Genomic DNA, 21544 nt, shown 5'->3' on the forward strand with positions numbered 1-21544 from the left:
GATGTAGACAGACACTCTGCCTTTCATGATTCTTGGCACACAGAAACCTCCAAATATGTTGACAACTGAATGCTCAGATGTTGCTAGAGACCCTTTTGTAAACATTAGTACTACTCAGAAATTTAATTCCTGAGAGAAGCTTAATTCATCCTCAGATACTCATTTTAAAAACAGTGGACTTGAGGCCCTGAGAACTAATGTTGTTGTTCTTAGATCTATGAGGCTATATACATGATTTAAGTTTAGATGAACTCTGAATAGTGCTTAGTGTGATAATAGTAAGTCATGCTTGCTATTCATAATATCTCCGAGGATCTGGGAGAGCAGCATTACTTAGAAGAGGCTGCCCAAAATTCGAATGTCTTCACAGGGATGTTGTCTTTCTTTTCCTCTTAAGGAATTGTTCTTTTAAGAGAAGTCTAATGATTTAGTGCCCAGCTCTGAAATCAAATTCTTTTGGCTCTATCATTACTCTTGGACATGTGAGTTAATTCTCTCTATATTGGCATTTTCATCTGAAAAAAGGAGATGGCAATAATTTTTACTTCATGTAGTTTTTGTTAGAATCCAATAAAAATACATCTAGCTGGTGAGATTACTCAGTAGGTAAGACACTTGCCTCCAAGCCTGGTGACCTGGGTTCAAACTCCAGGATGCACATGGTGGCAGAATAGAACCAGCTCCCACAAGTTGTCTTTTGATGCCCACACACATCCTATGGCACATTCACCCATACCCATACATATGCACAAAATACATAAGTGTAATTAAGTGGCCTTTAAAATGTAATATAGGTGATAAGCCTAGGATATAATATGACATATACAAGGCAGTTAGCTGTGTCTTATTATCAGCTGTTTTTAGAGACACTTACTCAACAGCAATTCCTTGATTAGCTCATACTTGTTTTGTCTGAATGACCTTCCAGATTTACTTAAAAAGATAATCCCATGTCAGGTTAATTTTGGCTAAAAGTAAAGGAAACCCTATTTCCCAGGGCTTAACAATAAGGAAACTTTTTTTTTTTTCTGTCAAACCATAGGTCCAGATAGAGTGCATTCCAGAGCAGTGGATCCCTTTTCTCTGTTCCCCCACCACAGGGTAGACTTTATTTACAGGTGGTTCCCTCATGACCAAGTTTGAGCACTAAAGGAATAAGAGTTCTCTCCTTGTTACCATCTTGTAGTAGAAAGAGACAGGGAGTCCTGAAGCAGGGAGCATTAAGTTTTTGCCTAACTGACTGTGAATACTTGTGATGTGCATCCTTTTCTACAGCACATGGCTGTCAGGAGATGCTGTGGGCTGGTTGGTTTAACCCTAAGTTCTGTTGCCTTCAAACAGCAGGAGATACTGAGTACTATACACTGGCCAGCTTTCTTAAATATAGCCCAGTGGAGTTGGAGATGGGTAGAGACATGAGCAAACGCTGGTACTCTTAGGAAGAAGGGAGGAAGAGATGAAAACTTTTCAGGCAACCTGGTGGCTGTTGTATAAGGTGTGCTGTCTAGTTTATGTCAACCTGACACGAGCTAGAGTCATTTGGGAAGAGAGAACATCAACTGAGAAAATTTCCCTACTCCATTGGCCTATGGGCAAGACTGGTGTGTTTTCTTGATTGATGATTCATGTGGGAGGGCCTAGGTCACTGTGAGTGGTGCCACCCCTGGGCTGATGGTCCTGGATGGTATAAGATAGCAAGCAAAGCCAGCCATGAGGGACAGCCCAGTAAGTAGCACCCCTCTATAGCTTCTTCTTCAGCTCCTGCCTCCAATTTCATGCCTTGAGTTTCTTGCCCCGATTTCCTTCAGTGTTGGACTGTTACCTGGAAGTGTAAGAAAAAACAAACCCTTTCCTCCCCAAGTTGCTTTTGGTCGTGGTGATTTAGCACAGCGATATAAACCCCTGACTAAGACAGTAAAGCTCTGAAAAGCTGCTGGCCATGTGTTACCCTTTGTTTCTCTGTATAATTTTCATGGTAAGTTATGAAATGGTCTTCTCTCATAAAGGCTAATTAATTATATTATTTGTATTTCAGAAAATGTTGGCAAACTCAAGAAACTTGAATACTTGAACTTAGCATTAAACAACATTGAAAGAATTGAAAATTTGGAAGGTAAATTTCTCCTGTTTTGTTTACAAGGTAAATAAAAACTTGAAGGGAGCTTTACACAGCATTGGCGATACAAAAGGTAGATTTTAAAATTATATTTTACATAAATCTTGCTCATCTCAGTTCTTATAAAAATTCAAACAATAAAGTGATATGCAAATCCAGAGCCATAAATGTATTTTTACCCCTTCCTAGCTTGGACTTCTTACCAGAGGTGGCTGTAGTTGACATCCTGAAATATGTGACAGGATTCTCTCTTGTTTTGCTTTCTATCAAATCATATCATGCTTAAAATTTTTTTTTGTGGTGTGCATGCATCCTGTGTGTGTGTGTGTGTGTGTGTGTGTGTGTGTGTGTGTGAGCATATGGATGTCAAAGAACAGCCTGTGGGAGTCGGTTCTCTCCTTCCACATTGTGGGTTCTGGGGACTCTAACTTGGGTTTGGCAGCGGGTGCTGAGCTCTCTCTTTCTGGTCCTTATGAGTAGTATTTTGAAACTTAATTTCTTCCTGGAACCTACCTTGATGTCTTGATATTCAAGCAAAGGGACTGGAGATTGTGCAGTGCCATCAATACTGAGGGGGTTAGCGAAGCATTTGTCTGCGGATGGACATCTAAGGATTCCTGTGTTTTGCTAAAATCAGCTGGTGGCGGTGCACACCCTTCTCCAGCCGCTCTTGTGCAGTCCCCGCCCCCACCCCCACCATCCCCGGGTTTTATTTAGACTTGAAATTCCTAAGCTTAAATATGCAGATTTTGAGATACACTGCCAAATTTTTCTTCTGAAGGATTGCATCAGCTCTCTTTGCACCTGCTGGGCCACATGAGTGTCCTTTCTGTATGTCTTCATGAAAGCCTCCCGCACACTGGAATACACTTGGGAACATTGCGCTGTTTGTCACTGTTTGCTTTCAGATTCTTTATTGGTATTGATCTTGGCCACGGTATTCAGACACTTATAGGATGTTGATATTTCTTCTTAGGTGAATTCTAAGATGTTTCCTATCTTTTAGTCCATTTTTTTATTGATTTGCTATTTTGGAAAGTATACTCTTATATATTCTGGATCTTAAACCATTGTCACATGGTACAGATATTTTCCTTTTATATACCACTTTTCATGTATTTAAGTTATGAATGATACTGGTATGCAGAAGTTTTATACTATAATATACTAAGCTATCAGTTTCTTCTTTTACAGTTTCTAAATAGTCTATTTTGTGCTAAGTTTCTACTTTCAATGACTTAATCTTTCACACTTATCCTCTATAATCCATCTCAAATTCACCATGTCAACTGAATCAAAAGATTCAGTTTTCTCAAAATGTATCATGGTTGAAGTACTTGGATCCCTCCTTAAAATGGGCATATAAATTACATATCATAGAATTCACCAGTGTGGATGCACAGTTCATCAGTTTTTGGTACACTTCTGTTTTCTAGAACATTTTCATCATGGAAAAAGAAACCTCATATCATTTAGCATTTACTACACACATGCTCCCACCCTCACCTGTTGATGACAGCTTCAGGGGCAGATCACTATCCTGAACAGGTGTGTTTTAATGAATTCACCTCTTTTCTGCACCATCTCCAGCTGGGCTGGAAGCATCACTGCAGATATATTGTCTACCTCTGAACATTTCTTCAGGACATCATTGACTTTGACCTCACAAATCCCGAACATAGACATTTGGGTTCTTGCTTCCTTGATAGGTGGTGGGGGGATGGAATTCTTTTGTGTGGCCCCTGTTCACTTTCTTTTTTTTTTTTTTTTTTCTTTTCTTTTTGAGACAGGGTTTCTCTGTGCAGTTTTGGTGCCTGTTCTGGATCTCGCTCTGTAGACCAGCCTGGCCTCGAACTCACAGAGATCCGCCTGGCTCTGCCTCCCGAGTGCTGGGATTATAGGCATGTGCCACTACTGCAAGCCCCCGTTCACTTTCTATACCATCTACTGCTGGGCCACACTGTTGGGCCACACTGCTAGCACACATTCCTGGTAGACAATGCTGACCCACAATACTGGCCCACACTGCTGGTCCACACCTGCTTTGTTTGCCCTGTCCATGCTTCTCAACTGCCAACCCTGTTATGGTCATAGGCTGTGTGTTTGGGCTGAGTTTCCTGAATGACACTTGGCATCAACTCCCAGCTAAGGCCTCCCATAGTCCAGCGTCTCAGCTTGTGTGGATCATGAAGCTCCCTTAGCCTTTGTCCGTGGCTCCTCCAGAATTTGGAAAGACCTCATCTTAGTCAGATGTGATTCCATCTTGTTTCTTGCATTTAGCAGTCATTGCCTCCAGCAGATTGAAATCCTATCTGCAGATGCGGTGGACTCAAGCCCCCCTGCCTTCACCAGAAGGGGTAGCTCTCTTCAATGGCACTTCGGAGGCAAGATTGGAATAGCTCTTCCAAGATACCAGGTCCCCGTGGAAGGCATCCTGGTGTTGTGCCCAGATCATGACCCCCAGAGACCACCAAAGACGAGCAAACCGGAATGCAAAAGCATGGTTTAATTCTGGATATCCAAAAGCAATACAAGCCTAGGCAGGGACTTTGTCCAATACATCCAACGCAGTGGAAGCTGGAGGAAGCGCCCGCCTGTCCACAAGCTCAGTTTTTAAAGGGAAAAGTCACAAGGTTACATCATTTATGGGTGCTAGTACGGGTACAATTCTGATTGGCTCGCTTCTAGGGGTGCTAGTATGGGTACAATTCTGATTGCGCTCGCTTCTAGGGGCTTCTAGAAATTACTTCTAAGGGAGTGGTTGCCCGCCACCATTTCTCATTGGCTGCCCTCAGGTGGGGGCATTTTTATGGTCAGTTACCCTGGAAACCAGGGAGAGGACATTCCATAGTCTGGCAGGCATTACCTCGTGACTATCTTGTGACTCTGTACTTTTACACTTCCTGGTTTCTGGAATCTGAACTGACTGGTTTCAGTAACTAATGGCCTATTCCCAAAAGGAAAATCTTAGGCCTTAATTTCAGGGTGAAAGCATTTTGGTCTTATTTCTAAGATGGCTCATTTTGGTCTCACACTGGGTCATAGCACTAAGCAGCCCAGCCAGTGGCTTGTTGGAGTTTACCACTGCCTGCAAAAGCTCCATCCACAACAGCAGACAGGCTGGTTCTGATAGTCTCATAGAATTTGAGCTATTCTCCAGTCTCTATTTCAACCCAAATGATCCCATTTAATGTTTTTCTGTGTGCTAGATGCTCTGTTGACAAAAATCTCAGTTTTTGTTTACTTGTAAAAAAATATTTCGAAGGGTAGTTTTCCAGATCAAGAGTTCTTACCATTTTTCCTTTCTCCCTTGCTCCCTTTTCTTTCTTTCTCCTCTATATTATTTTCTGATGTCCTCTTTCTCTCTCTCTAATCATCCCTCTTTCTCTTGACCTCTAGTCTATTAATTGGATTTATAGTCAGCTGACATTCCATGCCTCTTAAGCTGCATGTCTAATTTAAACTAGTTTGTCTTTTTATTCTGCAGTCTGAGACATCTCGCCAGATTTAAATCCCAGAATAATTATGCTATGTTAATTCTTTCTCATTCTAGAATTCATTTGCAATTAACCCTTTGATTTGGCCACAATTTTCATCCTTCTCACTCATTTCTGCATTGATTGCTGTTTTCCTGTAGTGCTATTGCTATTTGATGGATGAAATATCATCTGATATACGTGTTGATATAGTTATAACTCTGATTTTAATCCCTTCCGTTCTCGGAATGTTTTCTCTTTATGGCCCGCCCTGTTCTATTCTGCACTGTTTCTTCAGGTGGTGACTCGGTGTCCCGCAGTAGTCACAGAAGATCCAGTATGTCCAGTAGCTGGTGTGGCCTTGTGGTTGTGAGCTTCACTTTCCCCAGCCAACCTCTCTTCTGCATCGCAGGACTGTGTGCCCTGTGAGTGGGTGGAGCATGTTGACTGGCAGCTTTGCTGCAGAGTGAGGGGCGTGGAGCAGAGGCAGGCAAGCTGCTCTGCCACCCCACTTCCATCTGTCAATAGCTAAATTGGGAGGATTTCACTTAGGACACAGTAGGTTTAGACTCTTTGCCTCCCCGTGTAGAATGGGTATTTCAGTGACGTAGCTACAGACATAAATTGTCCCTTTTGAATTTTTATTCTCAAAACCTAGAGATTGCCATTATCATTATCAAAGCCCCAAATCCAGTGTTTTCAGTGCTGAGGTTCATATCACCATCGGTGTCTTCCTGTTTTAGAGAGGCATGCAAGACTGCTTCCCTGTATGCAACAGCTCTGTCACTGCTAACTGGCGGTCAAATAAAATGACAACCGTTACTCAGCATGTACATTTATGGTAATAAATTTTTGATGTAAATATCAGAAAGCTAATGACAACTCTCACTCTTTAGGGTTATCCAGGGCTTGTTTTTGTTGAGAAATTGTTCCAGGACTGGGAACTTCCCTTTTAACAGATGTTCTGGTCATTCACCACTAGAGGGCAACAACGCTGCTATTGTGTTTTGAACTTTGCAAAATGCAGTCAGTGCACCTTCAGCCTTTCACCCATCTGGACAGGTGCTCCCTTCTGGATTATGCCTCCCAGCTCTAATGGGGGAGGAACTGGGTACAGGGTTGTTTGAGGACATGCATATTGAAATTAGGAGTGTGTATAGGGATGGTAAAGAGAGAGGGGGTATCTTTTTTTCTGATGTGCATGCACTTTTGGTTTACTTGAAGGGCTAGAAGTGAGAGAAAAGGAAGATGGATGTATATATTCAGTCCACCTGCTGCAGCAAATCTCAATCTGATTTTAAAAAGGAAATGGGGGCCTTTATACCTTCTCTCTCTTTTACCTAGATGGCAAAGAAGAGGAGGAGGAGAAAGAAGAGGAGGAAGAGGAGGGGGAAGAGGAAATGAAAGCAAAGAAACCTGTCTCTATTTTTCTTTTCCCTCTTCTCTTTTCTGCTTAGGATTCACCAGGGTAGAATGAAGTGCCCACTCCCCCTCTCCAGAACTCTCCACTCTAACCTGGAGGGATTGGAAGGGTACTAAGTGTTTGAGCTGCCTTCCCACCCGAGGCAGTCATCTTGTTGATTTCAGTGACCTCAGACCCTTGGGGTCAGTAGCTGGCCTCTATTGGTGAAATTATTAAGGCCACTCCACGTAGTTAAAAGGAGATTTATTTAATGGCGTAACCTACAAATTAAGGGATAGGTAGGTCATGGGGTCTGGGGAAGGTGTATCGCAGTCCAGCGGTGTTCTCTGGAGCTCTGCTTGGCCCACCTCCACTGTCCAGGGTCCCGGAACAGAGAGAGAGCGCTGGCCCATCCAGATCTCAGGTCTCCAGGCGCCTCCCTTGGCCCCGCCTTGTAGGCGTGACAGTTGCCGAAGTCTCAATGGGGGTTGGAACTTCCAGAACAAAGCTGGAATGGCTACCCACTACAGGCCTCTTTCAGGATAGAAGGCAAAGAGTACAGGAGAGAATGTTTGCATTGGCAGGAGAGACTTGGTCAAGTTTGGCCACCTAGGAACATGCTCATCTATAGCGTGGAAAACATGGTTTAATTTTTTTACATTTAGGTCAAGTACAAGCAAAGTGAAGATTTGGGTTTTTTAAACTATTATGAACATATAGAGGGTCCTGAGTCATTCATCCATAAACCTGCAGCAAAGCCCCAAACCATGAAATTTTTATCTTGTTGGAATCTTGGAAATCAGCCTTTTCTTACATGAAAGAAAGACACCGTTAAATGTTTTGCAGAGCCTCCCAAAGTAAGTGTTATACCAAGTGTCAACACAATACACGGTTCTTACCTCACAGGTAGCAGGAGCTTGTTTATTCTGAGCCAAATAGGAGTGACTGTGGCCTAGAAATAACCTAGAAAAATTTCCCCAAATGATTAGTCCAATGTGGAAGTTTACATGAGCTCCCATCATCACTGAATAAAGTCACGGATTAAGGCACTTATGAAATGTGTTAGTGGGGACGTCAGGTCAGTGGGTTACAGCACATCAGGGAAAACTGTGTCATAGGTTTTGATGCTGTCTGATAGCTTTTGAGTTGCGGGCAGCTCACGATCTGCTAATTTCATGCCGTCTAAAGGTTTTGCCTGGTAGTTGAAAGGACATTGGGATACAGAAGGTGAGTGCTAAATGGCTTTAACGGGACTAAATATAGCTAAGACAATTAGACTTTGTGACTACACTGTTCCAGCTCTCCACAGTCACAGAGTTCTAATCCATCAATCAGACACAATCAATATAAGTGTAGCCTTTTCCTGTGCATTCAGAAGCCAGATGTCTTATGTCCCATGGCACTAGGAAAGCTTGTCCATAGGATGTGATAGTGTTGAGTCTGAGTGAACAGGAAAACAGTCTTTAGGGGAAGCTTGTCCATCTGTGTCACAAGGACTTACAGACCAGAACTCATAACATGATCAGTGAAGGCACTCAGTGACTGACTATTTAGTTATATGTACCTCTTGCCCCTTGTCCTACTTTTTTTTTTCTGTTTAAATGTAGAACTCTGTCAGTACCCCAAAGATAGACTTGGAGTTACTGGGCCTTTTCATTTGTCCCTTCCAACATGGCCATATTGATCAAACTTCCGGAGTGTCTCTGACTCTTACCATTACTCATCTCTATTGTTTTGGGACCAGTGGCTGATCAAAATCTGTTGGGGCTGTTGGAGCTGGCACTGTTGTTGTAAAACTCATGTTACTTTATAAACTAGAGCCAGGTTCATTTTACATGATAGCGCACTTGTTTTGTGAGTCAATTTTAATCATACCTTTTAAATGGTATTATTAATTATAATATATGCATATTGATTATAATATAATAATTATTAATTAATGTATATTAATCATGCAAATATACAATTTAATACATATATGTATATACACACATATGTGATGTGTAGAAACAAATATACTGTTAAATCAAAATTATAGGCTGGGCGGTGGTGGCACATGCCTTTGATCTCAGCACTCGGGAGGCAGAGCCAGGCAGATCTCTGTGAGTTTGAGGCCAGCCTGGCCTACAGAGTGAGATCCAGGACAGGCACAAAAACTACACGGAGAAACCCTGTCTCAAAAAAGAAAACAAAACAAAACAAAAAAACAACCAAGATTATAGAACCTTTGTTTTAAAACTCAATCAAAGATAAAACAAACCAAATGTATTCTTTTAAACGGGAGTATCCTTTTCTACCATTGTGGTTTCCAGTTCAGTCCAGCCTAGGCCACTCCCAGCTTTGTGGTGACAAATGCTTTTATTTATAGACCCAAATATATGTTGCATAAAAGTTTTAGCTGGAGAACTTTAACATGATGATGATGATGATGATGATGATGATGATACTTGTAAAGGAGCACACACACACACACACACACACACACACACACACACACACAGAAATGTTTTTCAGGAATGCAGATCTGAGTTCAAGCTCCAACTCAGCCACTCAGGAGCTGTGAGAACATTGGTAATATTTTGCTTCATATACTTTAGGGTTCCAATTACACAATGCAGTAAAGAAACAACCTAAGCAAAGCTTCATGTCTTGATAGACTACCCTGCCCCCACAGATTTATAAGTCAGAATTTCAGGGCACATGGTTGTTGATTCCTTTCTTAACTTCTGCACCAGCCGGAACTCTGATAGTGTTTTCACCTGGCTTCTGAGTGTCCTAGAGTAATTGTTCTAAGAACAAGCTTTAATGTGTTATTTTTTCTGCATTTAACTGGAATGTAAAAATTGTGCATACTTAGGAAGCACTGTGCCATACTTTATTCATGTGACATTGTATGCGTTGGTGAGCATCCTAGTACTCTGGGAGACGCTGTGAGCCTTTGACTCAGTTTTGGAAGATGCATAACTTTATTATTGAAGCAGTCTATCAGCTGGAAGTCTCTGAGATCAAGCCAGGTACAGGTAGAGTGAGCAGAACTAGATGCCAGCTCCCCTGGGAATGGCTTGAGCGCACGTGAAGATGGCAACATCATGGAGCCAAGTGCCATCATTAGCAATCTGACATTAAATTGTAATCATCATAATCTCTTTCTCATAGACATGGTGTTGGGATTAAATAAGACATTTTCATATATGCAGCAAGCACATTATATGCCTATAAAGCATCTTTTCATTGTGTGTTTTGTATTCATGTGTATGGACCCATGTGTGCATGGAGGTTATAGGAGGACATAAAATACCCTCCTTTATATAAAGCTCTTTATTGAGACAGGAATAATTTTTTTTTTTGGATTTTCAAGACAATGTTTCTCTGTGTGGCCTTGGAGCCTGTCCTGGAACTCGATTTGTAGACCAGAGTGGCCTCGAACTCACTGAGATCAGCCTGCCTGATCATGCCTCCCGAATGCTGGGATTAAAGGGGTGCACCACCATGGCCCAGCTGAGAAAGGAATTTTTATTAAACCCAGAGCTTGCTATTTTTTACATAGGCCAACTGGCCAGTAAGATGAAGCAATCCCCCTGTCTCAGCTCCATAACACTATGGTTGCAAGCATACATGTGTAGCTATGCTTAGCTTTGTGTGTGGGTTCTGGGGATCCAAAAACACAGGTCCTTCATACACTTGAGCTATCTCCCCAGCCCATGTTATTTATAAAAAATAATTTTGCTGTGGCATTTCAATATATGTGTATAGCACACTTTGTACCTTGTACTTTCTTGTAGTAGGATATCCGAGAAAACCATAGAAACTCTTAGCTTTCTGTAATTTTCTCCTGTTTGTGTATAAAATATCAGATATAGCCATATTGCAAATTTTTGTAATAAAAAATAGTTTGCTTTCATTTCTACCATTACCATTATCACTTTGCCATTTTTCTGCCTGTCCTTGGACACTGCCATAGCACATGGACAGGGTTAAATTTTAGTTTTTCTCACTTTGATCATTAGCTCCTCCATGTTGTGATACAGATTTCATAACCATAATTCTTAATTTTTTTTGTAATAGTGGAATAGAGTTTGGTTAACCAGTTTTAAAAAGTTGTGTGTATGTGTGTGTGTATACTCCTATATATGTGTGGGAGTGTTTGTCTATGTGTGCGTGTGTGGAGGCCAAGGTAAACATCCAGCATCTTCCTCTCCTCTTTTCTGCTCCCCTCTCCTCTCCTCTTCTCTCTTCTTTGTTTGAGATGGGGTTTGCCAATGAACCGTAGACTTGCCATTAGGCTGGACTGTCTAACTAGTGAGACCCTAGGATCTACCTGTTTCCACCCCACCTCCAGTACTGGGATCACAGGTGAGTGCTGCTGTGCCCAGATTTCATGTGTGTTCTGGGGATGTTCAGATTCTCATGCTTATTCAACAAACATTTTATACACCGAACCACCTCCCAGCCATGATGAACCACTTTTATAAACTGAACCTGTGGCTAGTTTTCTTTACATGCTGACATATTTTATGCAGTGTAATTACTGGCCAGAGCATCACATCCCACAGCGACAGTCATCTGGTGGCACTGAAGGAAATTTGATCTGCACTCAGCTTTGTCAGTTCTCTTTCCTCAGTTGCTCCATTACATTTAGAGTTCTATTTTCCTTAATTTTCATCTGGCCAACTAACCTTTCTGGCATCCAACTTGTCCAATCACCCATTGTTCACTTCCTCTACCTTCATCATTCTCTTTGCTCCTTGACCCTCTTGCTTCCTCCATTGCCGTCTCCCACAAGTATTTCTTAACCTTTTATATTATGCTGAGGAACTTCTTGTATGTAATAGGCGAAGCCATTTTGTGGTGGTTTGAAAGAAAATGGCTCCCAAAGGGAGTGGCACTATTGGGAGGTGTGGTTTTGTTGGAGTTGGTATGGCCTTGTTGGAGGAAGTGTGCCACTGTAGAGGTGAGCTTTGAGGTCTCATATATACTCAAGGTACACCCAGTATCTCAGTTTACTTCCTGTTGCCTGCAAGATGCAGGACTTTCAGCTACTTCTCCAGCACCATGTCTGTCTGAACACTGCGATATCCCATCACGATGATAATGGACTAAACCTCTGAAAATGGAAGCCACCCCATTGAATGTTTTCCTTTATAAGAGTTGCAGTGGTCATGGTGTCTTTTCACAGAAATAGAAACCCTAACTAAGGCAAGTTTAAGACAATTTCCCAATGTCCAAGGAGCTCAGATTATAAAAGAAAAAGCTAAGTTATAAGTATTCAATCACAGTACAAGAAAATATCAGAAAAGACAGAAGTAGTACAGAAAATTAAAACATTAGAGAATGTCTAAATGTCACAAAAAGAACCAAAGGACAGTCAGTATCTAATTTGTCACTCTACTCTACAGTTCCTATATTTTATCTTTTGGTTAATAAGCAATTGATGGGAAGAAATTATATGACATTATGTGAATATCCTGTCCCTTATCATTCTTTTATGTGATGGTTTTTAATATAGTCATTAATGATCCTACAATTCTATAATTCTCCATTTGTTGGATGACATTATATTTTAAGCAAGAACTTCACCTTCTCCTCTACTTATTCGTTCATTATTTCTTATATCATTCTGGGTGCACGGACCCTTGCTTTATTCAGTAGATTATGTCATTGTGCTAATTCAGTAGATTTTGCTATTGCCATTTTTTTTTTTAGTTTGGTATTCACATTGTTCCAGGCATGGCCAGTGCAGTCCTTCCAAAAAGACTCCCATGTCCTAATGGGCTCTTCACAGTCTCTGAACACTTCCCTGCTTTGTGGCATGTCAAGATGTTGGGTTCTTTCTGTCATTTATCTAGTTTTTCTCATGTTTCCCTTTCACATATCCTTGTTATGAGTTGGTGTAGAAGATTATTTTCATATTTCATACAAAAGTTGGAAGGAACCAAAATTGGAGTGCTCATAGTAGGTTTAGTAGAAAGGAAATAGATGAGAAAAAATGAGAAGGGTTGTTATTCTCATCAGTGTTACAGCTACTGGTAAGCTTCCCTTGGTACAGCAAATGACTTCCTACCCAGGCCAAGATGGAGTCAAGTGCTGAAATCAAGGAAAGGTGAAGCGGGGAGGAAACTATCATATAATATTCAGTTCCATTATACAACTTTAAGAAATGAGGTCGCTCACGAAATGTGACACGATTGCAGAGCTACGATCCAATCTGAATTGAGTTCATTTTCCTGACATACCTAAATTTACTTCAAGTTAATTATCCACAGGAAAACAACAGAAAAACAGTGTAATCAAAAGGCATAGGGGATCACCAAGTCCAGGCCCACACCTCTGGCAAAAGCTACCTCTTCCCCCAGAAGCTAGGCCAGCATCCTGAACTCCAGGTAAGACTGCCCCTTCATGCTTGCTTGCCCAACATAACTCCGACTGCCTCTCCTCTCTTTGTCACCATATCCTGGCCCACATCTCTGGCAGAAGTCTTCCATCCCATCAGAGGCCAGGCCAGAATCTTGATTCCCAGAGGGCAGATCAGCATCTGAACCTGAGAGATCAGGGTAACTCCCTGAAAACCAGGCAGAAGCCTCCTACCCCAGAAACCAGGCCAGCATCTGAACCCCAGAGGACCCACAGTCAGATCAGAGTTCATGAACATACATAGTCAGATTTTCAGCCCCGAACTCAGGAAGTAGCCCCCTGCCAGACCAGAGGCCATCTAGGCCCTCAGATGTCCAGTCCTCAATCTGGGTAGAGACCTTCTACTTAACCACAGACCACAGAGTCACAAAAAGGAAACAGAAACTAAGGAAGAAAACCCCCACCAAAAAGACAAAACCAGAAATTGGACTCTAGAACCATAATCACTCCAAATCCAGATGCCTATACATAAGTGTAAGAACACAAACAATAACAGTCAGGGCAATATGTCACCACCAGAGCCCAGCCATCCCTCTACACCAAGCACTAAATATTCCAACACAGCAGAAGCACAAGAAAATGACCTTAAAATCAACTTTATGATAATGATAGTGATTATTAAAGAGGAGATGAAAAACTGCCTTAAAAAAATCAAGGAAAATACAGCCAAAAACTTGGAGCAAATCAACAAATCCCTTAAAGAATGCCAAGAAAGCCAAAAAAAAGAAACTAAACAAACAGGTGAAAAAAACTGTTCAAGACATGAAAATTGAAATAGAAGCCATAAAGAAAACACAAACTGAGGGAATTCTGGAAATGGAAAATCTGGGTAAGCAAACAGGAACTACAGATGCAAGCAGCACCAACAGAATTCAAGAGATGGAAGAAAGAATCTCAGGCACTGAAGATACAGTAGAAAAAATAGTTTCATCGGTCAAAGAAAATGTTAGGTCTAAAAGACTTCTAACATAAAACATCCAGGAAATTTGAGTTAACATGAAAAGGCCAAACCTAAAAATAATAGGAATAGAAGAAGGAGAAGAATTCCAGCTCAAAAACCCAGAAATATATTTAACAAAACCATAGAAGAAAATTTCTCCTATAAAAGTTTAAGGAGCTCACCAAACAAATTGGATCAGAAAAGAAAGTCCCCGTGTCACATAATAATCAAAACACTAAATATACAGAACAAAGAAGGAATATTAAAAATTGTAAGGGAAAAAGGGCAAGTAACATATAAAGGCAGACTTATTATTATAATAACAGGAACAAACAATTAGTGGTCTTTAATATCTCTTAATATCAATGCACTTAATTCATCTATAAAATACATAGGCTAACAGAATGGATATGCAAACAGTATCCATCCTTCTGCTGCCTACGAGAAGCGTGCTTTAACATCAAAGACAGACATTACCTCAGAGTAAAGGGTTGGAAAAAGATTTTCCAATCAAATGGACCTAACATGCAAGCAGGTGTAGCTAACCTAATATCTAACAAAATAGACTTCAAATCAAAATTGATCAAGAGAGATGGAGAGGGACATTTTATATGTAATAAAGGAAAAATCCACCAGGATGGTGTCTCAATTCTGAACATCTATGCCTGCTCCAAATACAAGGGCACTCACATTTGTAAAAGAAACATTACTAAAGCCTAAATCACACATCAAACCCCACACATTAATAGAGACTTCAACACCCCATTTTTACCAATGGACAGATCATTGAGACAGAAACTAAACAGAGAAATTATGGAACTAACAGATGTTATGACTCAAATGGACCCAACATATCTACAGAACATTTCACCCAAACGCAAAAGAATATACCTTCTTCTCAGCACCTCATGGAACATTCATCAAAGTTGGCCACATACTCAGTCACAAAGCAAGTCTCAACAGATACAAGAAAATTGAAATAACTCCCTGTATCCTATCAGACTACCATGGATTAAGTTAGATTTCAACAACAACAGAAACTCTACAAACTCACAGAAACTGAACAACTCTCTACTAAGTTACCACTGGGTCGTAGAAGAAATAAAGAAATTAAAGATTTCCTAGAATCCAAAGACAATTAATGCACAAAGTACCCAAATTTATGGGACAAATGAAATCAGTGTTAAGAGGAAAGTTCATAGCAGTTAGTATCTGCATAAAGAAATTAGAAAATTGGAAAATCTAAAAGAAATGGACAAATTTCTTGATAGATACCACTTGCTAAAGTTAAATCAAGATCAGATAAACAATTTAAATAGACCAGTAACCCTTAAGAAAATAGAAGCAGTCATTAAAAGTCTCCAAACCTAAAAAGCCCAGGACTAGATGGTTTTACAGCAGAATTCTACCATACTTTCAAATAAGAGCTAATGCCAATACTCTTCAAATTATTCCACAAAATAAAAAACAGAAGAAACATTGCCAAATTCTTTCTATGCGACCACAGTCACTCTGATACCCAAACCACACAAAGACTAAACAAAGTAAGAATTACAGACCAATTTCACTCATGAGCATTGATGTAAAAATACTCAATAAAATACTGGCAAACCAAATCCAAAAACACATCAAAAAGATCATCCACTATGACCAAGTAGACTTTATTCCGGAGATGCAGGGATGGTTCAACTTATGAAAATCTGTCAATGTAATCCATCATATAAACAAATGGAAATAAAAAAATGACCATCTCATTAGATACTGAAAAAGCCTTTGACAAAATCCAGCATTCTTCATGAAAGAAGTCTTGGAGAGATCAGGGATACAAGGGACATACTTAAACACAATAAAAGCATTATATAGCAAGCCAGTAGCCAACATCAAATTACATGGAGAGAAACTCAAAGCAATTCCACTAAAGTCGGGAACAAGACAAGGCTATCCACTCTATTCATATCTATCCAATATAGTACTTGAAGCTCTAGCTAAAGCAATAACAAATAAAGGAGGTTAAGGGGATGCAAATTGGAAAGGAAGAAGTCAATGTATCGTCATTCTCAGTTGATATGATAGTGTACATTAGCAACAACAAAAATTCTACCAAGGAACTACTACATTTAGTCAAGTGGCTTAATACAAGATTAACTTTAAAAAAATCAGTAGTCCTCCTATATACAAACAATAAATGGTCTGAGAAAGAAATCAAGGAAACAACACCCTTCACAATAGCTACAAATAATATAAGATATCTTGGTGTAACTCTAATCAAACAAGGGAAAAACCTGTATAACAAGAATTTCAAGTCTTTGAAGAAAGAAAATGGAGAAGATATAAGATAGAAAGATTTCCCATGTTCATGGATCCATAGGATTAACATAGTACAAATGGCCATCTTACCAAAAGCAATCTACAAATTCAATTCAATCCCCATTAAAATCCCAACACAATTCTTTACAGACCTTGAAAGAACAATACTCAACTTCATATGGAAAAAAAAAACCTGGGATAGCTCAAACAATCCTGTTCAATAAAAGGGCTTCTGGGGGTATCACCATCCCAGATTTCAAACTGTACTATAGGACTATAGTAATAAAAACCACATGATATATTCATAAAAACAGACAGGAGGACCGATGGAATTGAATTGAAGACCCAGACACAAATCTACATATCTATGGACACCTGATTTTTGACAAAGAAGCCAAAATTATACAAAATGGAAAAAAGAAAGCATCTTCAACAAATAGTGCTGGTATAACTGGATGTCAACATGTAAAAGAATGCAAATAGATCTATATCTATCATCCTGCACAAAATTCAAGTCCAAGTGGATCAAAGACTTCAACATAAATCCAGATACACTGAACCTGATAGAAGAAAAATTGGGAAATAGCTTTGAATGCATTGGAACAAGAGACAACTTCCTGAATAGAATACCAATAGTGCAGACACTGAGATTGACAGTTAATAGATGGGACCTCATGAAACTGAAAAGTTTCTATACAGCAAAGGACACTGTAAATAACACAAAACAGCAGCCTATAGAATGGGGAAAGATCTTCACCATTCCCACATCTGACAGAGGGCTGATTTCCAAAATATATAAGGAACTCAAGAAACTAGACATCAAAAAATAATAATCCAATTAAAAATGGGATACAGGTCTAAACAGAGAATTCTTGACAGAAGAATCTCAAATGGCTGAGAAGCACTTAAAGAAATGTTCAACATCCTTAGCCATCAGAGAAATGCAATCAAAATGACTCTGAGATTCCATCTTTCACCTGTCAGAATGTCTAAGATCAAAAACTCAAGAGACAGTTAATACTGGAGAGGATGTGGAGCAAGGGGAACACTCCTCCACTGCTGGTGGGAGTGCAAAGTTTTACAGCCACTTTGGAAATCAATATGGCAGTTTCTCAGAAAATTGGGAATCAATCTACCTCAAGACTCAGCTACACCACTCTTAGGCATATACCCAAAGGATGCTCAATCATGCCACAAGGACACTTGCTCAACTATGTTCATTGGAGCTTTATTCATAACAGCTAGAACCTGGAAACGACCTAGATGTCCCTCATCTGAAGAATGGGTAAAGAAAATGTGGTATATTTACACAGTGGAATATTACTCAGCTGTTAAAAACAATGATATCATGAAATTTGAAGTCAAATGGATGGAACTAGAAAAGAAAACATCCTGAGTGAGGTAACTTAGACCCAGAAAGACAAACAGTATGTACTCATAAGTCAATATTAGCTATAAAGTATAGGATAACCATGCTACAATCTAAAGACCCAGAGAGGCTAGGTAACAAGGAGGACTCAAGAGGGACACTCAGATCTCCCTGGGAAGGGGAAATAGAAGATTTAATGGGTGGACTGAGGGCTTATTGGAGATGAGAACTTGAGGGATAAGGTAAGGGTGGGGTGTGTATGGTGGGGGGAGAGTACTAAAAGAGCTGACTGGGAAGGGGGTCATTTCAGGGTCAGGTAGAAACCCGGTGCAAGGGAAACTCCCAGGAATCTACAAGGATAACCCAGCTAAGAGTTCTAGCAAAAGAGATATGTAGCCTGAACTGACCTGTGACTAGGCAAAACTACCAGTGGAGGGATTGGGACACAAATGCAGCCACATAATCTTCAACCTACAGTCTGTTCTGCCTATGGAATGTGCTGGGGTAAGGGTGTCATAGAGATTGTGGGAGTGGTCAACTAATGACTGGTTCAGTCTGAAACCCATGCCATGAGAATAAGCCCACCCTGACACTGCCTGGTGCATCAGAACCTAGAGGCCAGATGGCCCAGAGACCTAGGATAAAACCAAACATGACTGGAGGGAAAAAAAGTCAATGTAATGATGCCTAATGATACTCTGCTATACTCATAGATTGGTGTCTAGCCCAATTGTCATCAGAGAGGCTTCATCCAGCAACTGGTGGAAACAGATGCAGACCCACAGCCAAACATTAGGATGAGCTCAGGGAATCCTGCTGAATAGAGGGTGGAAGGCTTGTAGGAGCCAGATGGGTCAAGGACATCACAAGAAAACTCATAGAATCAACTAACTTGGGCTTACAGGAGCTCACAGAGCCTGAACCGTCAACTAGGGAGGCTGCATGGGACTGATCTAGGCCCTCTGCTTATATGTGACAGTTGTATAGCTGGGTATTCTTGTGGGACTCCTAACAGTGGGAGCAGGGACTGTCTCCAATTCTTTTGCTGACTTTTGGGGCCCTATTCCTCATACTGTATTGCCTTACCCAGCCTTAATATAAGGGGAGTGCCTAATCTTACTACTACTACAGCTTCCAGGTACCGTGGGAGGTCTGCCCTTTTCTGAATAGAAACAGAGGAGTGGATGGGAAGTGGGGAGGCTGAGGGGAGGTGAAGAGGGACTGGGAGGAGAGAACAGAGGAAACTGGTCAGGCTGTAATAAATAAATAAATAAATAAATAAATAAATAAATAAATAAATAAATAAATAAATAAATAATAACCAACCAACCAACCAACCAACAACAAACAAATTGTGAATCAAGCAATAATTTTCAAGTAATTCAGATCAAGTTGTAATTCCTGATTTGCTCTGATCCATGTCAATTCCAAAGCTTCAGTAAAAAGGAAGATGGGTGAGAGGATAAAGAAAATATTAAAACCAAGTGACATAACAAAAAGAAAAGAGAAAAGAAAAGGCATAGAGGATGGTGGATGCATAGAAGCTTGGAGAACTAAATTTACAAGGATGTACTGGCTACTACTTGGATTTGGTCTTTAGATATTGAAGGCTGCAGAGTTTGCCATGCCATTCCCACAGCATAATTCAGTCACAAAGAAGACAGCCTTTACTGAACTAAGCCTCCAGAGGCTACCATGGAAATCAGGTCAGCCTTCTCTGAGTTCAACAACAACTATGGACAGTTCAGAAGAAAGCTATGTGCCTCCTTCTTTCCCTGTAGGCACATCTAAGGAGTGCCTACTGTGCTCTTGTATCATAGTGTTAAGGAAATTCTCTGGGGTCAGGTGCTATACTTAGCACTTTACTTGAATCATGTCATCTTTCTAATCCTGTCAGTAAACAGTACTGAGCACATCACTGCAATTCTATAGACAAGGAAGCTAAGGCTTGTAACTTACCCAAGGTCATAATATCAAGGATGATTCAAGTTACCAGAGCATCTGGCCATTTGTTTAACAAAGAATGGATAACTCAAACTTACTATATACCTCTGTAGTTTCTTATCCTTTTCCTACTGTGTGTGTGTGTGTGTGTGTGTGTGTGTGTGTGTGTGTGTTTGGAACTCAGAGATCGGCCTGTTTTGGCCTACTGAATGCTGGAATTAAAGGTGATTTCCACCACGACCCAGCCCCCCAGCCCTTTTAATTTTTTTTTCAAGACAGGATTTCTCTGTGTAGCCCTTGACATCCTGGCCTTTTTCTATTTCTTTTTAAAGAGGACATCAAAACCTTTATTTCTTCATTTTCCTGATATCTCAGTTCTTAGAGCCAGTGATTCCTCTGGGCGACTCTGCAATTTTGAAGTCTGATACATTACTTTTAGGAGATGACTTCTTTGGCAGGCACTTCCCATCATCACCTTCCTTGGTAAAATGTCCTAAGCTCCTAGTAAAACGGTTAAGAAGGCAGCTTCCAGGTACCGTGCCTGTATGATGCCTACCTAGGAGCTGTAGATATATTGCTTTCTCTGTTCCAGAAAAATGACCAAATCCAAACCTTTATCAGCCTGAGTCTTACAAATATGAGATGGAAATGGTTCTTACCCAGGCTGGAAGGACCAAAAGGGTTGAAAATCAGAACTGTAGATAGACAAGTGAGATAAGACTATGAATTTGAGTTGAGATTTCTGAAAAACCATTCATTGGTAAGCAATGCAAATAATCAGAAGATTAACAATATTGTAGTAGAATATTATTTTAAGGTGTGTTACTTTTGTTTATGTTGCATTTGTTTAATTCTGTGAAGCTGTGTTACTGTGCCTGTGTAAAACACCTGATGGTCTAATAAAGAGCAAGGCAGGAGAAAGGATAGGCAGGGCTGATAGGCAGAGAGTATATATAGAGGGAGAAATCTGGGAGGAGAGGATTGAGCAGCCAGAGAAGGACACCAGGGGCCAGCCACCCAGCTACACAGCAAGCCATGGAGTAAGAATTTACAGAAGTAAGAACGGGAAAAGCCCAGAGGCAAAAGGTAGACAGGATACATTAAGAAAAGCTGGCAAAAAACTAAGCCAAGCTAAGGCCAGACATTCATAAATAAGAATAAGCTCCCATGTGTAAATTTATTTGGGAGCTGAGTGGTGGGCCTCTCCAAAAAAGAGACAAAAGCAACAACAACACAATATAACAACTCCTCTATCTAATATTTGCTATTGTACAAATTTATTACTGCAGCCATTTTTTCTCTGATTTTTCTTTTCTCTTTCTTCTTACCTCAACAGGATGTGAGTGGCTGACCAAACTTGACCTGACTGTAAATTTCATTGGTGAGTTGAGCAGCGTTAAAACCCTGAAGCATAACATCCATCTAAAGGAGCTCTTCCTCATGGGTAACCCGTGTGCTGACTTTGATGGCTACAGGCAGTATGTGGTGGTGACCTTACAACAGCTAAAGGTATGCTTAGAGAAAAGGGAGGAAAGGGGGGGAAGACAAAAAAGAAAGTAGGAAATGCAGAGAAAGATGA

At 40.4% G+C, this 21544-nt stretch overlaps 1 protein-coding gene across 1 annotated transcript in view; it reads left to right on the forward strand.

Annotated features, from left to right (window-relative positions):
* The window catches only part of Dnaaf11 (dynein axonemal assembly factor 11), a 98420-nt gene that overhangs the window by 16140 nt on the left and 60736 nt on the right, over nt 1-21544 (forward strand). Inside the window, exons 3-4 of the mRNA XM_059247014.1 lie at nt 2036-2113; nt 21302-21474. Of these exons, the coding sequence (XP_059102997.1) occupies nt 2036-2113; nt 21302-21474 (251 nt within the window). The remainder of the gene's footprint in view (nt 1-2035; nt 2114-21301; nt 21475-21544) is intronic.

Source organism: Peromyscus eremicus, chromosome 20 (genome assembly GCF_949786415.1).
Source record: "Peromyscus eremicus chromosome 20, PerEre_H2_v1, whole genome shotgun sequence".
Lineage (NCBI taxonomy): Eukaryota > Metazoa > Chordata > Mammalia > Rodentia > Cricetidae > Peromyscus > Peromyscus eremicus.